The 15,048-nt window shown below is 40.4% G+C and overlaps 1 protein-coding gene across 1 annotated transcript; it reads left to right on the top strand.

Annotated features, from left to right (window-relative positions):
* Nucleotides 1-1,380: 1,380 nt before the first annotated feature.
* Nucleotides 1,381-13,639, top strand: urb1 (URB1 ribosome biogenesis homolog). Its single transcript, XM_069668421.1, is given in 40 exon segments — nucleotides 1,381-1,507; nucleotides 1,658-1,797; nucleotides 1,886-2,037; nucleotides 2,121-2,250; nucleotides 2,342-2,438; nucleotides 2,522-2,607; nucleotides 2,694-2,823; nucleotides 2,936-3,050; nucleotides 3,131-3,326; nucleotides 3,422-3,559; nucleotides 3,672-3,845; nucleotides 3,939-4,070; nucleotides 4,173-4,278; nucleotides 4,378-4,490; nucleotides 4,571-4,690; nucleotides 4,841-4,957; nucleotides 5,098-5,236; nucleotides 5,320-5,478; nucleotides 5,803-6,008; nucleotides 6,103-6,300; nucleotides 6,386-6,571; nucleotides 6,703-7,540; nucleotides 7,659-7,863; nucleotides 7,941-8,148; nucleotides 8,222-8,265; nucleotides 8,358-8,545; nucleotides 8,631-8,741; nucleotides 8,822-8,885; nucleotides 8,977-9,145; nucleotides 9,331-9,376; nucleotides 9,460-9,528; nucleotides 9,610-9,770; nucleotides 9,866-9,977; nucleotides 10,196-10,302; nucleotides 10,518-10,661; nucleotides 10,792-10,901; nucleotides 11,040-11,246; nucleotides 11,440-11,681; nucleotides 12,137-12,715; nucleotides 13,349-13,639. Coding segments are annotated over 40 exon segments (6,756 nt in total). The 3' UTR covers nucleotides 13,540-13,639.
* The last annotated feature ends 1,409 nt before the right edge of the window (nucleotides 13,640-15,048 follow it).

The raw sequence follows: 15,048 nt of genomic DNA, 5'->3' as shown, positions 1-15,048 counted from the left end.
ATTCACAGCTTACTGCTTCCAGACTTTATACTACAAAAAACATCTCAGAATTAGAAAACAGACATTCGTCAGCTAAAATCTGTAATACATCTCTGACATTTCACTGTAGACTGTAATCAATTACATCTATATGCATATTACACAGTTGTGTATGCATTTGGCTCCACATCAGCTGTAGCTATATTAGAATAACAAACCATACTTGAACATTCTTCAGACATCTCTGTGTAAGCCTCAAAACAAAAATGCATTTTTTTTCTCAAGAACCCATAATTCCAGTTTTCCTGTTCCTGCCATCCAGACTCTCAGTAAGACTGAGATTAAAATGGACCAAAAGGAATGTTTATGGAGAGAAAGTTTACTTTCAAAAAGCATGTGGAGCAAAAGATAAAAATAGTTTTGTTATATTGGAATCAAATGTTTCTGTCCTGGCGATGGGAAAATTACAATCAACCATGTCTGTACTTGACCATGTGGATATTCTTTAGCATATCACATACAGTTTATCACTGCACCTTGTGTTTCACTTCTACAGACAGAAGGTAGTCCTCACAAGCAATGAATGGAAAAATGCAATCAATACAATACCCTTAATCCAGGACTTGAAAGACTACGTCCGGCAAGACAACGATGCATCTTATGCACTGAATTAAAAACAGGGGATCTTTAAATGTGAATGTCCAACTGGCAGATTTTGAATTTAACATTATTTGTTTAGTGAAGTATCTTGTTTTTACTGATGTTGTATGTGTTTTTATTGTGCTTGCCTATGCTCTTTGTATGTTAATTGCTTTTATCTCTGGATTTGCATTTGTCCTTTAGTTTTGTCTGGCTATGTTTTTTTCTTATTTACTCATGTCTAACTTGCAGAGGGGATCTTGCTTTGGAGATTAAATCAAGCTAATATATTTGTTTCTGAGAGTATGTACAAACAGGTTTACCAGGATTTACTACATAAATTAAGCTAAATTTAAACGTTACCAAATGTAAATTGAATGCACTCACCTCTCCATGCTGCTCTTCTTCGTGTTGTTGGTATCATCTTTATGTAAATTACCAAAAGGAAAACATTTAAAATGGGTCTTTAGGTCTACAATGATTCAAGGAGGTGTTTATTGAAAAAGTATTACAAACTTTATGAGCAGTTAAGTAGTATTGCTGCTTTAGCAAGATTCTAGAGCACAGAAACAGGTTTAGTTCAAAGTAAGCAGAAGCTAAAGAATCCGGAACTAAAGCCCAGAAGCGGAAGTTTCCCGCCGGTGAACAATTTCGTCGGACAGCTGTATGTTTACACCACAGCGTGGGTACTGTGACAGAACTCTCATGGCTGGAGAGTGAATTTAATAAAGTCACGGATATCTGGTTGTAACAAATATTAAAATGGGTAAAAAGCGCCAAAGCGAAGACTCAACAGAGTCAGAAACTCCGGTGAAAAAAGAAAAACATCCGGAGTTCAATGGAACTGCGTTTAAAGCCATGCTGAAGGAGCCCACCACAGCCATTAAGGGTGAGTGCAACGATATCTGTTCATTTTGTTACAGATATTTGACAGAAGTGCTACTAAGTCATATTCGTGAATTGTCCATTTATCTATTCATTTTGTGCCATTAGTGCTCTCCTCGTGTAAGTTAATTCTTACTTTTTTTATCACCTGTAGGACTGGAGACATTCATATCAACCGCTAAGAAGCTGCCATGCCCTGACCTGTATGATGTGGTTGAAGGTTATATTAAAATCTCCATGGAGTGTGTAGAAATATTCAAATTGTTAGATCGAGAAAAGCATATAGAGAGTGAGGTAAGCAGAAGTACATTTCTGTGTTTGACTGGCTGCCTAACTTTTTTTTAATGACAAGGAGTACTGATCAAATGTTGCTTCTGGCCAGATGATGCTGATTTTCGAGAGCCTGGAGATGATCCTTCTAAGGACAGCCAGTGACCTGTCCCACTTCAGCATGGTTGGCAATGCTATTGTGAAAAAGACAGTTTCAAGCTACATGAAACTCCTGCAGGGATCTTTCCATTCAGAAAACCACAGGTGTGTGTTGACACTAAAGATTTCAGTGCAGTGACTTCAAGCACACAATTGCCTTCTGATGTTGTGTTGTCCTTTGTGCACAGGTTTGTCCGTCAGTGCCTCAGTCTCCTGTCAGCCTTGGTGTCTCAGGGTCCTGAGGCTGCCAGAGAGGTGTTAAGTCACATTCACGTCAACAGAGTTCTGTCTGGACTGGCAAAGAGAAAGGATAAGAAGGTGTGATGCAGCATTTCCCCTTTTCATTTCATATAATGTGTTTTAGTTGCGTCCTTTAGAGATGTACACTCACACTCTGTAAACTCTCCAGGGAAAGCCTGATGTCCGCATGGCTTTTATCCAGTTTCTGTTGTCCTTCTTGGTGTCAGGAGATAATGCTACAGTTGGACAGCTATTAGAAATCAAAGGTAAAAATTTAAAAAAAGGATAATAATTTACAATGTTCTCTTATTTCTGCTATGTTGATGCTATGTTAATTTCGTTATGTTAGAACTCCTGCCAGAGATCCTGAGTACAGGTGTGAAGGAAGACAGGATGTCCATTGTCAATCTCATTCTGTCCACACTGAAGACGAGAGTAAGTCCTCAGCACTTTTCACAACACTTTTCATTTAAATATTATGGGTTTAATATCTATATCTGTTGTTTTTTATGTTGCTGCAGGTTGTCCTAAACAAGGGCATAAGTAAAACACAGAAAGTGCGTTTTTTTACACCAGTTGTATTGGCAAACATCGCATCTCTGTACAAGTGGAATGGTATCGTGGATGCAACCATCGATGATAACAAAGTGAGTTAATTGTTTTGACTTGTGTTGGTTCAAACAAAGGCTCTGTTATCCAAATTTACTTTTGAAACTGGGAGTTAAAATTGTATTTATTGTCTTTTAGATGCTAGTGGGCTCAGAACCTGCTGGGATATCCGTCGTCCGGGAACTTGTCCACAGTTTCCTCCTTGATGTGTGTTGCTCCCGTAAGCATGGCATCAGCTTTCATGATGCCAGCTTTGGCACAGCTGGCAGGTGAGTCACCAGTGTGTCAAGTTTAACTTGTACTACTCTAGAGAACCACAAGCTGATAATATGTTTTTACTTTGTTTCAGGGCTGGTAACATTGTCTTGCTTCAGTTCTTGGTTGGGCTTAAACAGGCCACAGAGGATGATTTAGTGGCAGAGCTGGTGGTGAATGTGCTGAAAGTGAGCCCTGACATGCTGGCCAGATACTTTCAGGAGACTCAGTATTCATACACCCCCCGCCTCAAAAGTGCTTGGCAGGATAATGTCAAGTTACTGAAAAAGGTAATGCTTTCTAGCATATTACATATTTTAGTTTCGGCTCAATGATAACTTGTCTGTTTTTAAAAACAATTCACCTGTTTGAAATCATTTGTCAGATCTACGCGGCCCAGCCAGAGATTTCCACCGTCTTTCAAGCTCGTGAGGTCATCCCTCTCCCTCGCCTGCACTCCATGATCATGGTGATATCTGTCCCCCCAGTCTGTAACAAGACCTTCTTCACACAAGGCCTTAGTGTAAGTGACTGAATATCCTAAAATATATTCATCAGTGCTGTAGCTGCAGTACCACAAAACACTGAAGATTTACAGTACTTTGTCATGTATTATCTCCTCTTGTTTCTGACAGCTTTCAAACACAGCAGTGCAGCTTACAACTCTGTCCATGATGAATTTCATCCTAAAAAGAGCCAGTAAGAACATGGAGTACCTTCTGGATAAGTCTGAGGGGCACAGCTCAGATGTTTACACTCCTGACATGATGGAGGAATTGGTGCAGCAGTACAGGGAGACACTCAGCAAGGTAAGGGCAGGATTGAGCTGTGTTAATATCCATAAATAGTAATGATGCTTCTTCTAAAAAACTCATGTTTGTACCTTTCAAACTTCATTCCAGATTTTGCCTGATATGACCAGCATAGTTGCAAAGTGGCAGTCACTTAGCAAGAAGGAGAAGATGGATGGTGAAGAAAAAAAGAACCAAAATGAAGGGAGTGCTCAACAGACGGAAAATAAAAACGAAGCTCCGGCTAACATTTATGGTAGCTAACTTCTGCAAATATAGGAGATGACCAGTAAAGACATTTGATTGACTATGTTTTTATGTTGAGCAGTTTCTGAGACGGCTGAGGTAATCCTGCTGAAGGCTCTGATTCTTCAGGTCATATGTCTCTACCAAAAAGTCGTGCCACATCTGGTTAGTCAGTGCAAATTTGACTTCAGCAAGCTCCTAAAAGGTGAAGCTTTTGTTTTTTAATCATTGACTTAATATGTTACATGTTGCAGGTGGTTTTTCAACAAATCTTTTAAAATGTTTTCATATTTTACCTCTCCAGGGATTGTGTCAGAGAAAGGAATAAGGGAAGAAGTTCCCCCAGTTTTGCAGTATCAGATACTGCAGCTGGCCTTAGATCTGCCTGCAAGCAAGTTCTCCTGGTTCCGCATACAGGTGAAGAAGTCACACTGTTGGGTTATATCACTCTGCAATAAGCATTGTTTCTGATGTTTGGTATGTGTCTTTTTTTCCAGGATGTTGCAGAGACTGAATCATCATCTGGAGAGAAGTCGGTACTTTACTTGCTTCTCAAGATGTTTGTCAGCAGCAGCAGCAGCCACCTGAAAAACTCGACACGGCTGCTGGTTCTAAAGGTAAGGAACATTCATTCTTTCATGCATTTACTTCAGCCTGCATGGAGACATACAGGTTTAGTATAGTATAGTAGTATAGTATATTTACAGTAACTTCCGACTAGGCAACTTTTAGGATAAAAATGGTTTGTATTCCTAACTGGTATCCAGGTGCTGAAGGACAGTGGGGTGTTTGAGTACACCTGGACCGAGCTTGAGCTCTGGCTCGACCAGCTGGCCAGAGTTGAACCAAACCAACAAGAGACTGTCATCCAGTTCTTGGAGAGGGTAAGCCAATCCACGCAGCATCTTTGTAGAATCTCACATTTCTATCTGTTTCAGTTAAACTGTCTGTGAGATAAAATTTGAAATTTTAATCATTATCAATTAGTAATAATCTATTTTAAACTCCTGGTCTTTTACTCTAGGTGTTGGTGAAACTGGTGTGCAACTCTCACACATACACTGATAAGGTTGCCAGTCTGGTGCAGGAGGCAGCTTATCTGCAAAGTAACCTGAGCAGCCAGGAGGGCGACGCTGCCAGTACCCCAGTCTCACATATTGATGGTGAGTATTTAAAGATCAAAGTACATTTCTTCCAGCCTCTAGCATGTCTGTGGAACTTATTATAATATCAAACTGTATTCTAGATGTCTTAGACATGCTGGACGTCATTATGGAGGGTAATGAAGGTGAGATGGAGCAGTTTGGGCCGGCTCTGAGTGAAGACCTCATTATCCAGACCTTCCCCTTCAGTGTGGTTGTACCTGCAGCTCTGGAAGCCCGAAACAAACTACAAGCAGACAAAGGTAAAGCAACTGAGACAAATGGAAGGCCATAAATGTTGAGAGTGGACACACTTATTGGTTGTTATTGTTTCCTGTTGGTGAATGCAAACATAGGTTGTAAAATGGTACAAATGGTCACAGAGTTAATGCACACCTAAAACATTTCTACTAGCTTGACATTTTTGTAATCTTCTGCCTCGAAAGAGCAGCTTTACCCTGGAGTAAACGAAGCCTGTTCTTTATGCTTAAAAAGTGGTTTCTCCTTACTTATTAAGTATTGAAGAAAATGATTGTATGTTATTTTGGGATGTTATAAACTACCTGATCCATCTTTTCTTTCCTCAGGGATGGTATATGAGTACCTGTCTGCGGTGCTTTCAGATGTGCTGCACTGTCAGAGAGAGCCACTCCCCCTTTGTCTGGCTCTGCTGCAGTACGATAAAGAGCTAGTGACCTCAGAAGTCTCTACTTCTCCTCATCCCTCAGTCATGCATCTTCATCAGTATTACTCTAAATGGCTTCCATTGCAGTGTCGGGAGGAACTGGTCAGTGTTTGGTGGTTTTGTGTAAGGTGTGAAATACATATTTCTTTATGTAGATAATAATAGTTCTCCTTTTTTGCAGTTCAAGTCCTTTGAATGCCAGTCAACAGGATTGTCGGACCCCACATCATTCACTGCGCTGATGAAAGCATCCTATAGCCAAGGACTGAGCACTTTGCTTGAAGAAAACTTCAGGGAGAAAATGGAAGGAAGTCTGGCTTCCATGTTAATGGCTGAGTTTCCAGTAGCAATCAAGCAGATCTTACTCTACGTAAAATCGACTGTGGAAAACCTTTGCACAGTAAGAGCACAAAACAAGCCTACTACAACCTAGATTTTCTAAGTTAACATACGATAAACATAACACATCATTTCCTTCTGCACAGTTCTCCAAAGACATGGGATCTGCCCTTCTGAAAACCTTAATGAGAATCCTGCAGGACTTGGTGACCAAACTACAAGGCTTTCAGGAGACCACAAACTCTGAACCAGCAGGAGACGATTCCCAAGAAGGATCAGAACTCTTCCTGGAGATCAACCAGTCACCTACAGTAGAAGCCAATAAAGAGCAGGTTGGTAAAAGTTCAGTTTTATTTTGCCTTTTTTGTTCTTTTGTGAAAAATAAAATCTCAAGTATAAACAAAATGTTCTCAAGTATAATTCCAACATTTTTTATAATAACCGATTCACCCTCTCTGTTTAGATCCTTCTGTCTGCACTGGGCTCCATCCTTAAGCACCCATGTTTGGAGCAGTGGTTTCTGGCTCTGGAGCTAGCTACTCTGCCTCCTCACACTCTGAACCCAGTCAGACTAAAGCACCTGTGTGCTCAGCTTAATGAGGACATTTTGGCTTTGCTGAAGACTAGCACCCCCATTCTCCATGATCTGGGTCACCTGGATCTGGTTTGTAACTACATGGCGGCTATGGAAAAAGCTGTGCTTAAGGAGCTGATGGAGAAGGGCGCCCAGACTGCAAAGAAACAGTCTAGACCTTTCCAAGCTCTCCTGTCTCTGCACAGCTTTATGGACTCCTGCAATCTGAGGGAGGTGGTCTCCAAGTTGCTACTTCTCCCTCACGATAGCCTTATCACCTCCAGCGGTGAGGGAACCAAAGCTCAGCTTAGTGTCTATGGTCATGCAGCAGTACAGATCCTCACAGAGTCTAAAGCTAACTCTTCCCAGGACAACAGCATCTTAATGACGCAGGCACACCTCCATGGCCTAGGCACCCTGCTGCTGTCCTGCTCCAGCCCTCCACTGGAGGCCTTCCTGCTGCAGACTCTGTCCAGTGAGCCGGGCAGTGCAAAACTCATCCACACAGACGTGTTGCTGCACTGCCTTCAGTGGCCTCTCCCAGATACTCTCGCCATCAGCTCTCTGCTGCTGCAGAACTGCTCTACACACCGCCTCTGCTTTGAGATGTGGTGCCTGGATCCAGCAAACATGGAAAGAATCTCAGACCAAACAGAAACATTCCTTCCACTAATCAACACCTACCTAAAGGTGGCGGGGAGAGAAGATCCTGCCAGCCCCAAAGATGGTTTGTATTAAACAAAGTCCTATTGTATTTAAAACTCGGCAGAAGGATTTAAGTCACTCTTTTGTCTCTTGCCAGTTGTATATTAATTCAAATATGCTCAATTGCTTTGTTTTTGTAGTACAAAAAGAAGTTTTAAAAGCCTTGAAGCAAGCACTGTTCGCCAACTTGTCCCAATGCGTCCTGGGAGACCTGGGAGAAGACTCTGGAGCTCAGCTCACTGAAACACTCTCCAGTCTGATCAAACTCTCAGCAAACATCAAGGACATCAGGGACTTGATCGATAATCTGCCCCATGCCCTTCATAAAGTGGACAGTTTTGAAAGGTATTAATTAACTCTTAACACTATAAGTGAATTATCAGTATCACAAGTTATAAGCTAAATCTTGTTTCCTCTTCCAGATGGCAACTAGTAGATGTTATCACTGAGAAACTGTCTGAATACCCAGAAGAACAAGAAACCTGGAAGAGGTCTGTCACCAGTGCTGCCTTCAAGTGTCTCACTGCAGCTTACAGTCACTCAAAAGATCAGACTGCCTCACTGTCAGAGCAGGAGCAGAGCATCCTGGAGAGACTGCAACAACTCATAGTGAGTTTTTTTCCCTCACACATACTGAACATGTTTTCTTTTTACTTCATGTATTTCATAATTTAACTTCTCTGCACAGACATCGGCTGAAGACATGACTGCACCTGAATGGAACAGTTTTGTCAAGAATGGACTAAAGTAAGATATTGTCCTGCTAGAGTTTTGTTTAAAGGAATCACAGCAGAATTATTTTGATAATCAATGACCTTACACGTGTTCTTGTACTGTAGATATCGCTACAGAGATCAACACTTTCTGAACACACTGAGCACCTTGTTGGAACTGATGTACAGTGGCAGTGAAGTCCAGAAGGATCTGATACCTTTGTCCACCCTTCACATGATGACCAGCAGCCATTCCTTGTTCCTGCCCACCATGTTAGACTCTGATGAAGAGCCCAGCAGGTGCCAGGCTAAAGGTACGTATAGAGTAGAATAGAATAATTAATGACACACTCTTATGGTTTATTTTATCACAACACACTTATTATGTTTTCATTTCAGATGCGTTATTGTCCCTACTTCTGTGTTTGGTGATGAAATGCCCCACTGTCTGTAACATCAACCACTTTGTTGTGCTTTTGGGAGCATATGGAGTTACACTGAGCACTTCAGGTAAAGCAGAAAACTTAAGTATGTTTGTGTGTGCTTGTTTGTTTTTCTTCTTTCCTCTGACACCTTCTTTTGGTTTGCAGATCAGAAACTATTACTGCTCCTCCGTGAATATGAAAACAACAATGTCAGTCTGTTGAAATTTCAGTAAGTTACACGCAAATTTGTAACATATATGCAACAAGTACATTTTTCATAGGCAAACACTTGAACACTGAGTATGTGTTTCCCACTAAAGATCCTTCCTGTGGGGCCCAGCAGCTGTGGAGCACCACAAGACCAGGAAAAGTCTGGGAGCTTCCCTGTGGAAGCAGGCGAGCTCAGACGACCTGTTGGCCCTGCTGAAACCTGACAGGATGCTGCAAACTATTGCACACTTTCCCCAGCAACGCAGAATCATCCTACAGGTTTGTATTTGATTTCATATTTTAGAGGGTCAGTCCACGCAAATCCCCCTGAAAATATCTTCTCAAACATCTCCAGTTATGTCAGGCATTCGAGATAGTTTTTGTTTAAGTGCAGATCGGAATTAGTTTTACATGTAGTTACGGCTTTGTGGATCACTAATATGACTGTCATTGTCATTGGGTAGCTGCAGAAATCTCAGTTCTATATCTAAAAAGGAGGAAAAAAGGTTTGTTTGTTTTTTATTTGAATGAACATTAGAAATCTCTTTCTCTCTCAAAGGATGAAAAGGAGCTTCTGTACTCCTACAATGCAGTAAAGGACCTTGGGAATTTGTATGATCCATGTTTTCTCTTGCCTCTATTCAGCACCATTCTGCAGCCAGGTAAACATATTTTATTTAATGCTCCAAATCAGTGTAAGTTATCAGTGCTTTATTTATGTGGTTTTCCTTTCTATTTCACAGAGTGTGTGATTGACTGCCTCAAGTTTGTATCCAGCCACGCCCTGGGAGTAACTGTAATGGCTCTCAGTAGCTACGACCCGAAAGTGAGAGCGGCAGCGTATCATGTGCTGAGCTGTTTCTACCAACACCTGGAGGGCGCTCGCTTCAGAGAGAAGAGACAGGTAAAGAGTCAGAAGGGTTAATGTGTGAGTGTTTAAACATTACATGTGTGAAAACCACCTCAACAAATGCTGATATGCTTGTTTTTATTAAATAGTTGCTGTACTTGATGGATACAGTGAAGAATGGAATTCGACAGCAGAATCAAAGACTTCCATTCGTCCTGACCACTTACATCAGCAAAGTGGCTCAGCAGATGCTCAAACCTGGTGTGTAACCCTGAAAACTCATGAAGTCCGTTTCTGGCTACATTTCACCTTTAGTGTTTACATAAGGAGACTTTTTTCCAAACTTTTAAGGAACTCTACCTTATGATAAACATTTGAATACATTTGTAAATTTTTCCAGACAGAGTAAATGTTTAATTATTGCCCTCTGCATCACTGACTTATAAATGGTTGACCTGTTCTCATTGTATGTTTCCCAGAGGACCACATGTATGTGGTGTTAAACAGGTTCCTGCTGTCCCATCAGAGTTTGGACTTCAGAAGAGTCCCTGAGTTCTTCAAGCTCTTCTACGGCTTTGACCTGGAGGTAAAGTGTTACATAAACAGCTGAAAATGTTGTTTTCTTGTACTGTGGGGTGTTTATCATGATTAATGAATTGGACCTTGAAAAGATAAATGACTGTCTAAATAACCTCTTCTCATATCAACAACATTTAACCTTCATCTGTTTGTTTTGTGCAGCTCAGGCTTTTCTAAGACTGATGCTGTGGGAGTGGGACTGACTGTGTGTTTATTCTACAGCATAAAACTGAACGTGAATGGATCCTGAGCGTGCTGGAGGAAGGGATAAGTGATGGATACTGCTATGAACTGTGTGACCAACAAGGCATCTTTCAGACCCTTTTAGGCTTCAGCAGCAGCCCCCTGTGTGATGAGCACTCCCAGGTACTTACTGTGGGAATCAAAATGGTGCAACAAATTAGCACTTAAGCCAAGATTGAGTCAAAGATTAAGCAAGTAGAATTTCAAAGGAAGAACAAATAAAAAGATAAATTGCAATGTTTCACTCCATTAGGCACAGATAATCAGGGTGCTGTGCCAGGTGGCCCGTGTGACCAAAGCAGCTTATAACCTGACCAAGAGCTGTGGGCTCCTTACATGGATAATACAAATGGTTGAAAAAAGGTAAGCCTGAGAGTGAAGTCGAGTCCCAACTTTAGCTCTGTGTTTTACTTATTTTTTTAAATTATTAATATAACCACAGTTATCTCTTTAGTAAGTCATATATTTTCCTCTTACGTCTGAACTTCTACTTCTCTTTAGGAGTCTGGACCAGCAGCTGCTTAGCGCCATCATAGATCTGCTCCATGTGCTGTGGTTCACTAACTTGGGGCAGAAGGAGAAGCAGGTGGAAGGAGAAAAGACATCTTCATCTTCAGAGGAGAAACCTCAGCGCTCAGTGAAGTGTCTCCCACTCCCACTCATCAGTGAATTCCTTAGTGTGGCATCAAGTGTCAGCAGACACCTCAGGTAAAGGGCCATGATTACCAGATACCGTACCTTCAGCAGTGGTAGGCATCATAGTGAAAATGTCCCTCTTCAGCCTCTGACTTATAATCATAAGATGAACTGCTAACAAGAGTTGCCATGTCAGCCAAAAGCACAAAATGCATATAAACTGTCTTTTGGTCAAGGTAGTGTTTGTTTGATCTTCTCCTGTCAGGTTGCGTGTGAAGGCCGCTCAGCTCAGCCTGTTTCTGCAGACTCTCTGCTCTATACTGAAGCATCGTGGGACAGCTCTCAGTGTAAACAAACAGGCTGCCTGGCTAACACTGCACCCACAAGCTCTCTCTTGTACTGAAGCCCTCGCTCTGCTTCTCTGCTGGGCCTCCCTGTCCCGCAACACAGCACTCCTCACCCAAATACAAACCGTATCTGAAAAGCACAAAGTGAAGGAGTTGCTGGGTGAGTGCCATTAAGTTCAACAAACTTTATCATAACAAAAAAGCTGTAAATTTTGTCATGGTGGGCCAAGGTTTTTTGTCTACACTAATATGAAATATATTTTTTTAAGCAACAGTTCCAAGCCAAACAGAAAGCTTTGGTTCACATTTAATTGTATTAATATTACGTTACAAGTAAAAGTTTAACTATACTGTACTACTTATATAGCACTGGTTTTCAGGGCCTACAATGAAGCCAAACCTTTGTTAAAACGTTTGACCCTGCAAGCCTATAATTTAACATTAACGGATCCAGTCAATAACCACTTTAGGTCTGTTTCCATAGGGAAATTAGTTGAGGCTGAATTATTTTTACAAACAGTAAAGAAGGTTTCTCTTTGTTCTGTTTCATGGTATGTAAATCATTCCTTGTATCTTTAATGGCCTAAACATAGTTCTGTTTGGCTCCTTCCTCAGGGATAGGAAAGGATAAGACCCGAGGTAAAGGCTCCATTTCCAAGACCCGCACACAGCAAGAGAATCTGGCAGAGGATGCTGAGACGGAGAAGCAAGAAGAGAGTCTTCTCTCAGAGTGTAAATCTTACCTCAGCAGTATCTTTGTTCACTGGGAGCCTGTGTTTCCCCCGTCTGAACCACAGCCCGCTACGCCAAGAGAAAAACTGGATCCCATTCGTTTGGCAGGTGATACTGCGCACCTGCTCACCAAGTGGTCCCTGAGGTGCTTGGTGGAGGACTCATATGATGAAAACAGAACAAAAGAATTCCTGCTCTGGATGGAAAAGGCTGTGGTAAAGCGCAGGGAAATTGTGGATGTTGTGTTACTGGATCCTGGCTTGAAAGCGGACCTTCTTCGGATCTACCATCAGGCCTTCGAAGCTCAGTGTCATTCCAACAATTCAGCCAGAGTGGAAAGCTTCCAGCTTTTTACCAACATTATGATGCGTTTCCTGGAGACACAGGGCCAACTTCCAGAGCTGCACCAGGCAGTTGTCTCTGCCTGCCTGCCAGAGGCCTCACATGATCACTGTAGACGTGGTAAGAGCCTGATGCCATATTTAGAGTCACTCTTGACTCTATCTTTGACTGCCAGTATGCATACCAAACACTACTATATCAAAATTGTGTATACTGTTCATAACTTAAAATCTTACTTTTCCAATCCATAAAATAATAAGAAAACAAGAAATAATTTGTTGATGAGGATGCAGGAGTGTTTACATTGTAGGACAGAACAATTTTAAACACGTATGTTATTTTCTTGTGTATTGAAATTCAAGCTGATTTTTCTCTTATCCAAATAAAACTTACAATCATAATAAACATTTATTTCATTTAACAAGTTAAATAGGAAATTTGTCATATACATTGTTACTTTTTCAACATTTATTGTAGTTCTAGTTCCCAAAAAATAGTGAGTGAGGTGGTGCTCCTACAGATCCTTTTTACCTTGAAACTTGACATCAAATTACTTAAACTATGTTGCTATAGACATTCAACATTTGCAATGTGCATGGAGTCAAAGAAGATACTTTAAATGATCAGGATAAATTACAATCACAAATAAACATGAGTAGGCACAGAAAAGCAACAAATTACATTATTCAGAAAAAACACTCAGTTGAAATAAGTTGTGTAAATTATTTAAGCCACTTGTTTCCTCTTTTCCAGAAGCCGGGCTGTGTCTGTTGTCGCTGTACATACATGAGTTATGGAGTGGAGCCAGATCAGCCGACCTGTTCCTGTCTCATGTCAGTTTGGTGACCAGAGCCAAGTGTAAGAGACAGAAAGCATCCAAATCATCAGCGACTCAGTCAGCCATTAGAGCCATCTGCAATGATATCATCACCATGAAGAGTTAGATAAAAACATGTGAAGACTATTATGTTCTTTGTAATAGACTCAATGAATTATAAGAAGCTTCTAGTCTTAAATTTTACTGCTTTGTTTGGTTCTTGTAAAAAAAAAAAAAAAGTGAAGATCTTTTGTAAACCTGTTATAAAAAAATTACTAAGAAATCGGTTTCCTTTTTTTCTACATATAATTCCACTTCATTTTATACATATTTTCCTGCATGACAGAACTATTTGCTGTTTTCAGTGAAAATTTGGGGTTTTAGAAACTTGTTTAAATCACCTCAATTTTGAGCAGATCCATTAAAAGTGCTGTCATCCAAATGCTGCCTCAGGTCAAGCAGTTGATGCTCTGGGACTTTCTTTGCTTTTGAATCTGCGACTCCTGCAATAATGAGATATTAAAAGTTAGAAGAACGTTTTTGTTTTAGCCTAATTTATCAAAAGTACGTGTCTACATATATGTACATTTCAGTCTTTCAGCTAGTGAAGACACTATTGTCTACCTTCATTACCTTGGCAAGTTTCCACTGCCAGACATTAAATTCAAACTGAGAAAGAGGAATCCCACAAAAGAAGCCAGAATGATCCAAAATATTATAACAATTGAGTCTGAAATGGAAGAGGACAACTGCTGTTATCTTCATATCACAGAGATTTCAAAAAAATAAAACTTTTAAGAATAAAAACTTACATTTGTTGTATTTCAGCTTGCTCTCATCCACAATCACAGGATCAAGATAATCATCATAGTATTCCCATTCATAAGGAACTGCGCTGGTTGAGTTCTCCATTACAGCCATTATCTCATTTTGAGATAGATGTAAACATGTTTGTAGAGAAATATCTTTTTTTCATGGTGAAAAACAAAAAGGCTGTTCTGTCCAACATTCAGAAAATGGGTGTATAATCCTTCCAATACTCGCCCACATATGTTTGTCGGCTCCTCTTCAGTCTTTCCTTTTTCCAGTTCTGACAGTATTTCTGCAGATGCATGCAGTGTGTAAGTTTTGCCAGAGGAGGGCATGAAAGAGCCGCTCAGTATGGTGCAAGCTAAAAGGTCAGGGAATGTTGAATATTGATAACAAACTAAATCTAATATCTCAAATCAGTAACGAACAATATGTCGTAGTTTCATTAATATGTTTTACAACTTTTATAATCATAAAATTACCTTTTTATATCACATTTAAACAAAGGGATATAAACTTACTGTATATTTAAAATAGGGTCAAAAACCTGTGGGCAGAATTGAACCCAATAATATAAATTCATGCAAACTCTTTAGTATAAAGCCTGATAAATATACCATTTGTGTTGATTAATCTATATATTCATTTTTGTCATTTCAGTCTGCGTCACCAGCATGCAGGGTGGCCGCTTTCATACGCTCCTCGGTAATCTGGGAAAATTGTGCTAAAGAATAAATCAATGTAAATTCTTGGTTGTATTCAAATGTAATAAATGATCAAATGCAACACTTATTGGTTATTGAATGCATAACATGTCTGAAAATCT

Source organism: Semicossyphus pulcher, unplaced genomic scaffold (assembly GCF_022749685.1).
Source record: "Semicossyphus pulcher isolate SPU_LCO1_2020_fin unplaced genomic scaffold, fSemPul1.0.p SCAF_19, whole genome shotgun sequence".
In the NCBI taxonomy this organism is placed as follows: domain Eukaryota; kingdom Metazoa; phylum Chordata; class Actinopteri; order Labriformes; family Labridae; genus Semicossyphus; species Semicossyphus pulcher.
The sequence above is the reverse complement of the archived record's forward strand: the minus strand, read 5'-3'. Positions and strand labels throughout refer to the sequence as shown.